Source organism: Triticum urartu, chromosome 1 (assembly GCF_003073215.2).
Source record: "Triticum urartu cultivar G1812 chromosome 1, Tu2.1, whole genome shotgun sequence".
Classification (NCBI taxonomy): Eukaryota; Viridiplantae; Streptophyta; class Magnoliopsida; order Poales; family Poaceae; genus Triticum; species Triticum urartu.
In genome coordinates this window covers 125,114,152-125,126,823 of record NC_053022.1, presented here as the reverse complement: position 1 = coordinate 125,126,823, position 12,672 = coordinate 125,114,152, and the positions used below count along the sequence as shown (strand labels likewise).

At 46.7% G+C, this 12,672-nt stretch overlaps 3 protein-coding genes across 4 annotated transcripts; 1 reads left to right on the top strand and 2 right to left on the bottom strand.

Moving 5' to 3' along the window:
* Positions 1-554: 554 nt before the first annotated feature.
* On the bottom strand, positions 555-4,922 carry LOC125532766 (coleoptile phototropism protein 1-like). The gene is made up of 5 exons (XM_048696691.1): positions 4,884-4,922; positions 4,762-4,781; positions 3,723-4,587; positions 1,233-1,565; positions 555-1,133 (listed from the first exon to the last, which is right to left on the bottom strand). The coding sequence occupies exons 1-5, from the start codon at positions 4,920-4,922 to the stop codon at positions 879-881; spliced, it is 1,512 nt and encodes a 503-aa protein (XP_048552648.1). The 3' UTR covers positions 555-878.
* On the bottom strand, positions 4,765-7,170 carry LOC125551426. The gene is made up of 4 exons (XM_048714676.1): positions 7,011-7,170; positions 6,827-6,918; positions 6,634-6,724; positions 4,765-5,051 (listed from the first exon to the last, which is right to left on the bottom strand). Exons 1-4 carry the CDS (start codon positions 7,037-7,039, stop codon positions 5,021-5,023), a joined length of 243 nt encoding a protein of 80 aa, XP_048570633.1. The 5' UTR covers positions 7,040-7,170; the 3' UTR covers positions 4,765-5,020.
* Positions 7,171-7,195: 25 nt separating this feature from the next.
* LOC125551422 (mitochondrial ATPase complex subunit ATP10) lies at positions 7,196-10,727 on the top strand. Of its 2 annotated transcripts, none has more exons than XM_048714670.1 (7): positions 7,196-7,439; positions 7,556-7,614; positions 7,722-7,785; positions 7,905-8,108; positions 9,511-9,582; positions 10,103-10,263; positions 10,350-10,727. In XM_048714670.1, the coding sequence occupies exons 1-7, from the start codon at positions 7,305-7,307 to the stop codon at positions 10,465-10,467; spliced, it is 813 nt and encodes a 270-aa protein (XP_048570627.1). In that variant the 5' UTR covers positions 7,196-7,304; the 3' UTR covers positions 10,468-10,727. The 2 variants fall into 2 exon arrangements, with proteins under 2 accessions (XP_048570627.1, XP_048570628.1); XM_048714671.1 differs by having other exon boundaries at positions 7,276-7,439; positions 7,717-7,785.
* The last annotated feature ends 1,945 nt before the right edge of the window (positions 10,728-12,672 follow it).

Sequence of the window (12,672 nt, the reverse complement as noted above, 5' to 3'; positions counted from 1 at the left end):
GCCAAGTAAGTATTCTCCATCCCTCCTTCCGGCGTGCACCGCGAGAAGGGACAGCAGGCCTCCGGAACCCCGCCTCTCGTGATCCTGTACGGGAAAGGGGCGATCAGGTTTTTGGGGAGCGCACTCGCGCGACTGCTGGCAGCGACGACTTCGCGAATGACGACTTCTTCCCCGACCTCGGCAACCTCGTTATCGACGACATGGGCGACAACGTCAACGCCGGCGGTGCTGCACCCGCTGCACCATATGTGATTCTATCCTTCCTGTTCGAGATCGTGGTAGAATTCATGCTTCTAGTATGTGCCCTAGATGTGATATGTTCATCTGCTATGCTAGTTCGCATGATTAGTTTAATCTCTACTGCTGTGATCATGATTTATTTTTTGTTTATTCGGATTAAATCTCGTAATAATTTGCTTATATTTCCAAAAAAAAAACTAATGCCCGATCGGATGACTGGACGTAAGATAGCGTCCTAGAAAAGCATAGGTTAGCCGAGCAGGAACAAAAATACCAAAGCCTGATTGTTGAAAGATTGGATTATAGGAAAGGTGTGACTGGATCTCAGTAGATTGAGATTTAACCAAGTCTCACTCAACTAACATAACATACAATAAAAAAGAAAAAAACTGAAAAAACAATTAACACAAATCTTAATGTAAGATTTCACGGATATAACATCGATCCAGACTTAGCAAGACTGTTATAACGACCCCTCTGATGGCAAGCGCAGCTTTAGTTTCACAGCTAGGATTGAGCTAAAACGACACAAGTGTCGTTAAGATTCCAAACCAAACAAAACCAGTCCATACACACATTTTCGCTTGACCAGATGGCCGGCACGGGCACCGTAGCTTTTCTGCTGGTACCAGTCGCATTCACGAGTGCGACCTGCGCCACCTCGCCACGGTGGGCGTGCCCGTCGCGGGCGTCAACGCGGCGGCAGCGGCAGCGCGGGCCTTCTTGGACCCGCTGAGCGGCGTCCTTTCCATGCCGCTGTCGGAGTCATCCACCCTCGCGGCGTCCGCGCCGCCGCCGCCACCGAACAGGAACGTTCCCCACTTGAACAGCCCCCGCCGCCGCCTGTCGGAGCTCAGCCGCTCCACCTGCGCCTGCAGCGCGTGGCATTGCACCTGCACGCACGCATCAAGACGTGAGCAACCAACGTCGACCCATCAACGAATTAACCGTCCAGAAGGTGGATGCACACAGAATGTACAGTCAGTACAGACCTGGAGCCGAGAGACGTCCTCGCGGAGGCGACGGAGCTCGTGGTGCTGCGAGACGACCTCGCGCTTGGACGGGCACCGGGCGGCAGCGGCGGACGAGGAGGAGGTGAGATCAAGGGCGCCGGGGCTCCTGTTCTGCAGGGAGCGGAAGGAGCCGCTCCAGTCGGCGAGGCGGCTGAGCTTGCTGCCGTGCTCGGAGAAGAGCACCTGCACCACGCAGCGCACCGGAAGGCGGTCGTTCTGCACGGCGTGCACCGCCGCCTCCGTCGACAGCTTGCGCGCGTCGATCAGCCGGCACAGCGACCGCCGCTCCTCCTTGCTGGCGTGCGGGTGCGCCTGCATGCACGCCACACGTGTCACACCCATCAGAATCAACGGCACGGACCGGACCCCGAGCGCAACTCGTGTATCACCAACATACTCAGGCCTCTTCATCCATGTGCAAGGACAGACGGATAATGCAAAATCATTGTGAAACTCAGCTCTCGCTCGCCAAGCAGCTCACGTGATTTACATCGTGACCTACGAAGTACCACTGCGAGTCCAAGAACCAAGATATTTCTTTACTTTCTTTCTGGTGTGACTAGACTCTGCATTGTTGGAGATGGTACAAACGGGTAGGTGTAGATCTGGGCGGGTGGGCCCTAATCTCGTCCTGCAAAGGACAAGCGAAGAGAAGGATCCCACAGGAACGGGTGGGGAACTAGGGTGTTGTACACTATCTACCAACATTAAAAAAAAAAAGAAATGAAAAAAATTTTATAACCCACCTTTTTTTATAAGAAGCTAAAGGATTTTGGTGCAAAACATAGTGGTTTTCTTTGTTTGATCAAAGAGATTTCATGGTAAAAGAATGTATTAAAATATTAAATTTTGTATGAAAATTCTTGGATCTAAAGATGCTAGTGGCATGACTAGAACAAAATTCTAGTACTAGTGAGGAACTCGTGCATGCTTTGTCGAACAGGCTCTGAGCGCAAAGCTCAAAGCATGCTAATACTAGTACGACTGATGCCGAATGAATAATACTCCTGTACTGTATCATATGCGTATGATACGGTCCAACCTGAATTACTGTGGTCAAACGCACAGAAACATGGGTGTAGCATGCACAGAAACGCACAGAAACGCCTTACATTTTTTTTTCTTTACCTCGAGCGTAGCATGCATGCGTCCAACACAGTCACATCGGGCAACGTATACAGCTCCCATGCATGGAACCACGTGCACGCCCTGTGAGAGACTGTCCTATTGGAGCTGCCTTTTCGGCATATCACATCGACAAAGCCAACTGGGCTGGTGGAAAAGGGAACCACAGAACTTGCATACACATATGCATGCCATGCCATGCTCGAATGATTTGCCTCACCCATCAGCATCAGGCATCAGCTACACTGACTACAGTGCAATGCTCGAGTTTTGACCTCGCGCCTTGAGGAGCAACAAATTGACTAGCAATTGGCTGGATACCAAATGACCATATCAATCAACCTCTAAAAAAGTTGTCAACTACTATTAGCAAGTTCTGGTATTACTACCCATTATTGGCATGTCAAAACATTAGAGCCAATTTTTGATACGTAGGCCCTGTTCAGAAAGCCTCTACTCCACAACTCCACTCTCGAAGTCGGTGGAGTTGTAGTTGAAAACTGTGGAGCAGCTTTTTTCTGACTCCATAACTCCTGGAATTTCGTGGAGTTGGTTAAATTTCGAACACGCCTGTAGTAGCGACTATTAGTAGATCTCAAGTGGAGAGGAGATACTAGTTTAATTGAAATTGTCAGATAATATATGCTTTCTTGGCGGTTTGTTGGGGATCTCGGTACTCATAGATTTTCTTTGGAGTTTGCTTACCGAAAACAATATAGTAGTACTACTCCATTTCTGTGCGTTATATATTCTCTTTGTAGTACGTATTACCTTGTTTATCGAGATAGTTCATGTACTCCCACCGGTTCTTTTTACTCTGCATATTAAAATTCTCTGAAGTCAAACTTCATTATTTATATGAAAAAATATCAACATCTGCTATACTAAAGTTATACAATATGAAACTTTAAATCATGACACGTCTATTGATATTGATTTCAGATTGTGAATGTTGATACTTTTTTATAAAGTTGATCAAATTTTATGAGGCTTGACTTTAGTCAAATCTTATATGCGAATTAAAAAGGAATGGAGAGAGTACTATCTCAACTTTGAGCAAATATACTGTGAAAAAATCGAGGGAGTGCAGTGCTGCTATATTAAATTGGCAGCAACGTTGGAGTGCTGCTTACTTTTTTATCAACACGTCAATGATTCCATTTCTGCTGAAAGTTCGAAAGATCAATGGCACGCGTGCAGACTGAAGAGCATGGCGCGAGAGGGACGAGACCGTTTTTTCTAACAGGAGGCATGATGGCATCACTGCCATGACGATGTACGGTCGAGATTAACTAACAAGACACACCATAAACATGTTTAACCGAGCAGAGACGCCGCACTTACCTTAAGGTAGGTGTCCACGGCGCGGTACAGCCCGTCGTCGGCGGCGCGGGCGTACGCGGGCACGGCGCGCGCGAGCTCCTCGAACTCCGCCGGCCGCAGCCCGGCCTCCAGCGCCGCCTCGGAGAGGTAAGCGTCCACCAGCTTCGCCACCCTGGCGGCCGCCGCGCCGCCGCCGCCCGCCTTGGCGCCCTCCCGCAGGAACCCGCGCACCAGACGAAGCACTAGGGGCACGTCCAGCAGCGTCGTCGTCGGGTGGTGGCGATCGCGGGCGGCGGTGCCGTTGCCGAGGCCCTGCAGGCCGAACGCTGGGATCATGACGGCGCCGAGAGACGCCTGGTCGAGACGCCGCGCCGCGCGGGCCTCGAGGTCTCCCAGCAGCGCCGCGTCGGCGCCCACCATGCTCCCAGCGCGGAGCAGGCGGAGGAGGAAGTCGCACGCGATGCCGTCGTCCCTGTCTTCGCCGGCGGCGTCGTCGGGCGGGAGCGCGGCGACGAGGGACTCGAGCAGGAGCCGCTTCTTGAGCCACGTGGCGGTGGGGCTCTCCGGGGGCAGCTGGAAGCGCCCCGAGGGGGACGACGCGGCAACATCCGGGAGCCACCTGGCCGCGTAGTGGGACAGCACGGAGGCGAGGTGGTCGGAGGAGGGCGAGGCCGCCGCCGCCGCCTGGGGCTTGGACCGGATGGCGGCGATGGTGCGCGCGAAGGCGTCGACGTCACTGATGGCGACGCACGCGTCGTCGCTGGCGCCACGCGGGGGCGTGCCCGCGGCGGTGGAGGAGCGCCTTGGGTCCGGCGAGGAATAATGGGCGCCGGTAGGCTCGACGGTGGCGCGCGGGGACGGAGAGCTGGAGCATTGGCTTGGCGACCTGCAAAAAAAAAAATTTAAACTGTTTGTTTTAGCTCAAAGTTACGCATGTGTGATGGTAATTCTTTGGCCTTCAATGCAAATCCTTTCAAACCGTTGCAGGCGTGTTACATTTCTTCGCTAATTTTGATCCGGAAAAAAACAAATGCCAACACATGATAACAAACAGACCAACAGCTTAAGGAGGAACAATAACTGCGATGAATAGAGAATTTGCAAGTGTTGCCAGGTGCATTGCTCTGGCAGTCAAGATTATTCTGGGTGCTCAAGCATTCTATCAGTATAGCAAACACAAACCTTGAATCGAATTAAGAGAAACAGGTAGAGGGCAAACATGCTAATATGAAAAATCAGTCACTCATCATCAATTTTAGACTTGCAATCGTCAAAAATTGCTGTCGCAAACTCATAGCTGGAGCTTTGGAAGGTATGATTCACTTGCTCTCCACGTCGTACAGTTCCGATCTGAAAAACATCAATGAGAACCACATAAGCTTATGTTCGTGAAGAAACTATATCTCCGAACTTGCGGACATGAACAAACCCATTTCATAAAACGTGGCAAAGGCTCTGACAAATTTGAGAAAAAAAGCACTGCATTTCCATATAAGGAATAAGAGATTAACATGTCCGTTAAAGTGGCCAACTATTTTTTCCAATGCTATGTTTGGAAGTGGTTCAAAAAAATCAAAGCATCAGCAAACATCAGGGATTGGATTTGTGCATGATCAAATAACCCAATGCAGTCGAGGTAACTACCAGCAACACCATGGCAGACAAGTTTGCACAAGCAATAACCACAAGAAGGCTGAAGGCGCCTTTTCCAGACACAAACAAATTCAATAAACATTATATGCTAATAACCATGACCACCACTATAGCTTAACAGCAAAATTCTTCTTTCAGATGCATGGTATATTGGAGACTCTGAGACCAAAATTAGCACGTAGAACTACATATGGAGCATTTCATAACAAGAGCATGGATTAGGAAAGTGCACACAGTCCATCAGTAACATCACTCGTACTACAATATATATCCATTTGCATCAAATCAAAAGTAACAAAAATGACAGGTAAGTCGTGGACTCATCCACCCATGTCTTAACATGGATCATGTGAACATAGCTCTTCGCCAAATACATTACACGGCTAACCTATAATACCACATCAAACAATGTTAAGCTTTCATGCAATCAAGGATAACGGTTTATTTCACTTGACGTGCCATGAGAGTTCCGATGTGTACCACTGTTACCTTTTGAACAGCAGCCATGAAACTACACATAACATCATACACTAACATAACTTGGAAGAAGGCATAACAAAAGCCAACCATGATCCTATCAAGCAAACTATAACAGAAGATTATCGAGCTCATGTTCCATTAGAGAAATCATGCTTCATGTGCTCAGTCGGTCATGGTTGGTTCATCGAATCACATCCCTTTCAGTTAAGATGAAGGCAACCTAAAAATTTGCACTGTGCACCATGTATCTTCTAAGTTTTTTTTCTCTTATAATCATGGTCAAGGAACTATAAATATCTTCTCTGTTTTTTCTCTTCTTCAATAATCGCGGTCAAAGTAATACAAATATTATGTATATGGTGCCCACAATGTGGTTTCTCACAAGCACCAGACAGGCTGAAAATCAAAAGATGATACTACAACCGACAGATGCAGATACGTGCAGCATTTTTATTTTTATTTTGAATTTGCCAGCAGCATTTTATATTGAAGGAAGCAGAGAATAACACATTACATAGCTATCCTAGGCTTATGTACTACACTACATGTGGTTGAACACTATAACAGCTTCCATGTCATATCCTCACAACATTACAGCCTCTCCTAGTGGTCTCACCGATACAATTATGCATTGACATACATACATCATGTAGTCGAAGTGACAGCCTCCTAATAGTACATATCGAGTAGCTAACAAAACCAGCAAGAGATCCTCACTGCAGCTGGCAGTGCTCACCTATCATAGATAAATAATAATCACAGCTAGGACAAGTGAATAATATACGGACAGAGGACGTACATGAGGTAGGTGCCATGCACGAATGCGCCGGCGAGTACGCCGTAGAAGAGGCGGTCCCTCCACACCGGGTTATGCCGCAGCCCGATCCTGACTGTTTCTCACGCACGGGCAGACAACCCTAGTTAGCAAAAAATACGACCCGAACGAGGAATTACGGCACGGGAATGCAGGGACGGGGACGAGGGATGCGTACTGAGGGGCAAAACGGGGGCGTAGATGAGCGGGAGCAGCATCAGCACCGGCGGCTTCCTCTGCGGCGGCGGCGGGCGCCTCGCCGACGGATCGCTGCTCCGAGACGACACGGGTACATGAGATCGACCGGTGAGCGGCGCTGGACTGGCGATCAAGAGACATAGACTGGGAATGCGGGTACTTACTCGAATTCCGAGGAGGAGGAGGACGCCATGATCGGGGGGCGGAGAAGGATCGAATCGAGCCGGAGGGGAAGCGGGTTTTGCTTCCTGTGTTCAGCGCTGCTGGTTTTGGGAGTCCGCGGTTTCTAATGGCGCCGGCCGTGGCATAGAGTTATTTCGTTACCGCAGCATCGGTCACGTAAACGAAGTGTACGTTTTCCAGCTGCGTTTACATTTCAAGAGGTCGTGCACAGGCGGGCTCGGCGCTTCGGTTTTGCAGCTAGACCTCCTCACCAGCTTAGATCGGGAGCGGCGGCGATGATGCTGAGGGCGCGGCGAGCGGCGGGGCCGCTTCTCCGCCTCGCCGACGCAGGCGCCGCTGGCGAGAGGATTTGCGGCGGCGCGCAGCCCTCTCGCGCGGTGTTCACCCGTGGATTCCTGGATTTCTTCAAGGTAGGCGCTCCGGTTTGCTCTCTACGCCCCCCTGCTACTCCCTGCGAGTGCAATCCATTAGAGGCTTTATTTAGTCATTCGGTTTTCTCGTGATGTTGGGATGAACGGATGATCAGACGTGGAGCAAGGAGACCGCCGAGGATGCGGAGAAGAAGGCAAAGGCAAAGGCCAGGCTGTAAGGCTCTTCTCCTCACATCATTCCTACTGGTTATATTGCTCTGCTGTATGAGTGCATTGTGTGGTTGTTTAGTTCTGAGCCTCTGATTGATTGGTCTAGTGCAGTACTGATGAGATGAGCAGGGGGTACTTCCAGGACATCTCCGAGATCCGTAAGAACGCCGGCAAGGTATAAATGGCATCTATAATTTGGTACTCCGTTATGTTAATTGAATAGTAAGCAGTAACTGTTGGTGACGTTGGATGATGGGAGATTTGGATCCTCACATTGTGACTGAAATGGTGTAGATTGCGGTGGCGAGTAAGACCATTATCCCAGAGGTCGCTGCTGTGAAGTTCCCTAATCTTGCTTTGGAGTCCCCTGCTGGCAGAGCATTGCAACTGCCGCTTGTTGCGTCTCCTATGCTAGACGGTAGTCATGGGGCTGGTGGTACAGTGCCGGTGGTTCCTGATGCGGCACTGGTGTGCCTTTCGTTTCGTGCAAGCTCGCAGGTATGAGTGGCTGCAGCACATTCGGTGCTGTACTGCTACATATTCCATACTTACATATGTAAATATTTAATTAAAAGTTTCTTTGGAAGTTAGAACACTGTCGGAAATAACTGTATTAACTGCTTCAACTATTTCCCAAGATTTATTAGAAGTTTACGGTGACTTTAAAGTTAGCACATGTCTTTTAGTTGCAGTCAAGCATCTCCAAAGAAAATACAAAAAAAAAAAGCAAATGATGCCAGACAGGGGTGCATGGAAGCTTGCTATCGATGTGCCAGAACCATGAGTTGGTTGCGAGATCTTATGGGTTTCACCTCTAGCCTACCCCAACTTGTTTGGGGCTAAAAGCTTTGTTGTTGTTGTTGTTGTTGTTGTTGTTGTTGTTGTTGTTGTTGTTGATGCCAGGTGCATAGCATTCATGTTTTCGCTTTTCACTTGTCAGATGCAAATTAGAAGGATAAATACTGTCAGATGTTATACATTCAACGTGGTATTTAGAAAATAACCAATTAAGCGATTTTGTCTGTCTCTGCTTATGATTTAACGAGTTTAGTGGTAGATGAGCTCATATATCCTGAGAACATTTTAGCTCAACTATAATTCACTAGAGCCTCTAGCATTTCCTGAGCCAAGCCAGGTTTAAGCTTATCCAGAAAGGGTGTAGCTCCAGCCCACCTGGGACTGCCAAACTAAAACAAGTTGAAATGATGAGTGACGCGTTTCCCTTTTCTACGGCTATGGTCATGTTTCCTGGGCTCTGTTTGTGTATACTAATCCACCATTGATCCAAAATCCAAAATATGTTTCTTTTGAATACCTTTGTTTCGAGTAGTATTGATAATTACTGGTTAGTAGATATAGTTCATTTTGTTGTCAGGAACTATAGTTTGTAGGTAATAAGATAACTATAACTGAGCTTAATGCAGTATGGAAATCACACCATTCAGCTCCTTTGTGGAATATTTCCAAAAGTTGCATCCATTTGTCTTGCATATATTCATTACATACACCACCAAACGGATGTAGAAATAAGAGGATGTGCCAACAAAAATCCACTGTTATGTGCAAGGTCACCACTCACCAAGCTGCAAAAATGTGTAGCCTCACATTTCTCTCTGTTACATGTATTCATTGTTAGAAATTACCATGTGAAGTTCACAAAATACAGATGGCAACATTAAGTTACTCGTAGTTGAATCATGGGCAGGTGCACAAAAACAAGTAACATATGCATTAACGCAAATTCATCGATGGTTAAGTCATTACCCACAAGTATAGAATTCTTACTTGCCATACTGAGCTCTGGTTTCATTTTTTACATTGCCAACTTCGATATATGCTCTTCAAGGAGGGATGTCCAATGGAGTGGCTCAGTAGCTGATTAGAGTTTTTTTGTCAACAGAAAATGGCAGAGTCGTGGAGCTTACCCTTTCTTGATGCATTTGGTGCTAATGGAGAAGTTGAAGCGTACGAGGTATTCTTACGTAATTATTCTCAGTTTGTTACACAGTGTGAAGTATGTTTGTGATGTAAAGCCATGCAAATTACCATCTACCCTTTTTTTTCAATCTACATGAGATGGTGCTTTATTTGTTTTTCTAGAACTTCCATCAAATGTGTATGTAACACCTTGTGAATTGAGCGAAATTATTCATCCTTTCCTTTGGAATGGTCTTGAACAGCAAGTATGTCATTTCTCTTTTTGTCTGTCTAAGTGTGTGGACATATGTTATATCATTTGTAATGTTCATTACTTTACTTCCTTTATTGTGATTTGGTCTCTATTTTCTGGAGTTAGATGCGCTCATGTAGTCATTTTACATTCTTGCATCATGGTGTCTGTTAGAAGACTTGTCTTGACTCGTCATTTGAAAATAAGTATTGATGGTATATAATTCTTTGGCGATAATTAAGTTAAGAGCTTCTGATGGGCTGAGGAAAAATGCCTTACATCATGCCAGGCTGCTAGCTGAAAGGAAAACACTATGTTCCAGGTCTCATTTATAGATTCATGGCTGTTATCATCAAGTCCTGTGAGGCGTGTATTCCTGAAGACAATGAGGAAATCGGACAATCCACAAAGACATGCCGTCTATGCCTTTGGAGACCACTATGACTTTAGGAAGGAGCTTCAAATTGTAAACCTTCTTACCGGGTAATGTTTCCCTCCCCTTTAGGCTTTCAGTAAACTAGAAGCAGAGGTTCTGGTTATGACAAGGTTGTTCAATTCTGGTACTGCAGGTACATATACCTGGTTGATCGCCTGGGTAGGATAAGATGGCAGGGCTTTGGAGCTGCGACGCAGGAAGAGTTGTCATCGCTAACAGCATGTGCCTCCATCTTGTTAGATGAGAAATGAAATTAAAAGGCTTCTTAAACATTGGCCATTTTAGGGTGGAGAAATTTTGTTTGGTCGTGGTTTCTAGGCTGTTTCGCCCCTTTTCCCCCCTTTTTTCCTGCACGAGGGACAGTTTTTTCTCTGACAGATAACACATACTATATGGATTGGCTTGTTTTCTGCAATCCAAGTCGCATAATAATGTATTAATGTAACAGAATGAATTCTCAGCATGGATTGGATGCACCAGAAATAATTGAACTGAAATACTAGCCTTCTTAGATCAAATAGTGAAGTTGCTTGGATATAGCATGTCCTGCATTGAGGGCGATATCAAACTTGTATAACTTTTGACTATTAAAATATTTAAAATTATTCAGATCTGTAATGTGACTATTATTTTCGGATTTGTTATGAAAAGAACTTGCATACTATTTTTTTGTGACGTATACATATTGAAAGTTTTGATCAAATGTCTATGTTGGAGATCGTGTCAATTAAAGCCTATCGTCAAACTTGGTTCTTATTTATTTATGGGAAAAAAACATCTGCGGCAGGATAGTTTTCTACTCGTTGGCTCGTCAGCACACTAGCTACTCGCACGAGCCTGGCAACCTGGTGCCGGCGCCGATGTCCCCTCCCGACGTCGATCGCACCACGCCATACCCCATGGCGACGAGGACCAGCACATGTAACATCTCCTCTTCTCCACCGAGCTCCCATGCTCGACCACCTCCACGGCCCACCTCTCTCTCCCAGGGCCAAGCTCATCACAGCCCCTACCACCATTTGGAAGATGTCAATTATTTGGCTGAAGATGGTGGCAAAAACATCTCCGGCGAGGTTGCCAGGAGCATCAGGACTCAGTTACGCTTTTGTTGTATCATTTTGGTCCTGGTTGCATAAAGGGAGGACCATGTTAAATTTTTTATTTTCTTTGGGGTCCATTGTGCAGTATTGTAACTCTTGATATTTTTGCCCGCTTCGAGGATCTTCCAGTCCCTCCCCTGTTAAAAAAAGGTTGGAGGCCCAAGGGGGGACGAGGGGGGGGCGAGACCCCCCCCCCCCCCCCCAACGATCACGTTGCCCCTTAATAGCGATGAGGTATTAGCAGATTTTTCTGTGTACGCACACGATTCGTGGTTGTCTCGCCCCCCCCCCCCCCTGACCCCTGTGCCTTTCGTACCCCATGTACATACTTGCAGGCAGCAGGTCAAAGCCCATGTATTATTCATTGCAGCAGGTAGCAGGTTAAAGGCCCAACTATTAGAAGATGAAAAAGAAAAGAATAACAGCCCAGCGTGAAACATAAGGACCCAGGCTCACGCACGTACACGGTAGTTTCCTTTGGTCCCTTGTTTCCAATCTGCTAGTTCCTGGCTTCTTGCGATCCGAAAAACCTACTCGCCGCCGCCGCCGCCGCCGCCGCTTAGTAGATCATCTACCGTCCAGAGGGGAAGGCGACGGGCAAGCGCCGTTGTGTCGATCCACAGGCACATTCCGGCCGGCCGACATCGATCAAGCGAGGAAAAAGGGTTAGTTTATTTTTTAGGATTAGATGAGTTTGTGTCTTATGATGTACTCGTAGAACTACATACAAGGAAAACTAATTCGAAAATTTTCGATTCTCTAATTGTGTTTTTATAGTCATGAAGATGAAGAGAGATGAATCAATTCATATTTTTTTTATGCCAATTGGTTATTTTTTGTTTTTCTTATGCCAATTGGTTCAAGCTGTCAGCCATGTAAACATGATGCTCCTAAAGGTGATTATCAGCCTGATCATTGGTTTAGCCAGCATGAAATGAATTAGGGGAAGCACTATCACAAGGAGCCAGCATAGACCTAAAGATGCATGACTCCCTCTCTGCCTCCATATGGTACGACCCCTCTCATCAACTTCAATATTTTAATTTATTTTTTCTAACATGAATGATCGTCGATTGATGGACATGAAAATCAGATTGGAATCAATTATTCGTAGTACAGCATACCAAATTTTGCTATATAAATTTAATACAAAATGAAGTTGTCTTGTCGAAGATGGACAATTTGGTAGTCTTCTTCTATTGTTTACATCAATGAAAACATGCTTTCAGTTTTGGCCTTTTATACAGTCTGAATATTTTTTGGCTGGGTCGAAGCTCATCAGTATCTAAGAGCTCAAGTTAGGAACTCGCCCCCCCCCCCTATACCAAATTCTTGGCTCCGTCCCTGTACCAAGCT

Excerpts from the sequence above, each read along its gene's own strand:
- LOC125532766 (XM_048696691.1), bottom strand. The coding sequence starts at position 4,922 with ATGTTTGCCCTCTACCTGTTTCTCTTAATTCGATTCAAG. Across the intron at positions 4,782-4,883 it reads TTCTCTTAATTCGATTCAAG|TTATTGTTCCTCCTTAAGCT; the intron begins GTTTGTGTTTGC and ends TATTCATCGCAG. Across the intron at positions 1,566-3,722 it reads CCGTGGACACCTACCTTAAG|GCGCACCCGCACGCCAGCAA; the intron begins GTAAGTGCGGCG and ends GCGTGCATGCAG.
- LOC125551426 (XM_048714676.1), bottom strand. The coding sequence starts at position 7,039 with ATGGCGTCCTCCTCCTCCTCGGAATTCGA. Across the intron at positions 6,725-6,826 it reads CGCCCCCGTTTTGCCCCTCA|TCAGGATCGGGCTGCGGCAT; the intron begins GTACGCATCCCT and ends CGTGAGAAACAG. Across the intron at positions 5,052-6,633 it reads GTGCATGGCACCTACCTCAT|ATCGGAACTGTACGACGTGG; the intron begins GTACGTCCTCTG and ends GATGTTTTTCAG.
- LOC125551422 (XM_048714670.1), top strand. The coding sequence starts at position 7,305 with ATGATGCTGAGGGCGCGGCGAGCGGCGGGGCCGCTTCTCCGCCTCGCC. Across the intron at positions 8,109-9,510 it reads CGTTTCGTGCAAGCTCGCAG|AAAATGGCAGAGTCGTGGAG; the intron begins GTATGAGTGGCT and ends TTTTGTCAACAG. Across the intron at positions 9,583-10,102 it reads GAGAAGTTGAAGCGTACGAG|GTCTCATTTATAGATTCATG; the intron begins GTATTCTTACGT and ends ACTATGTTCCAG.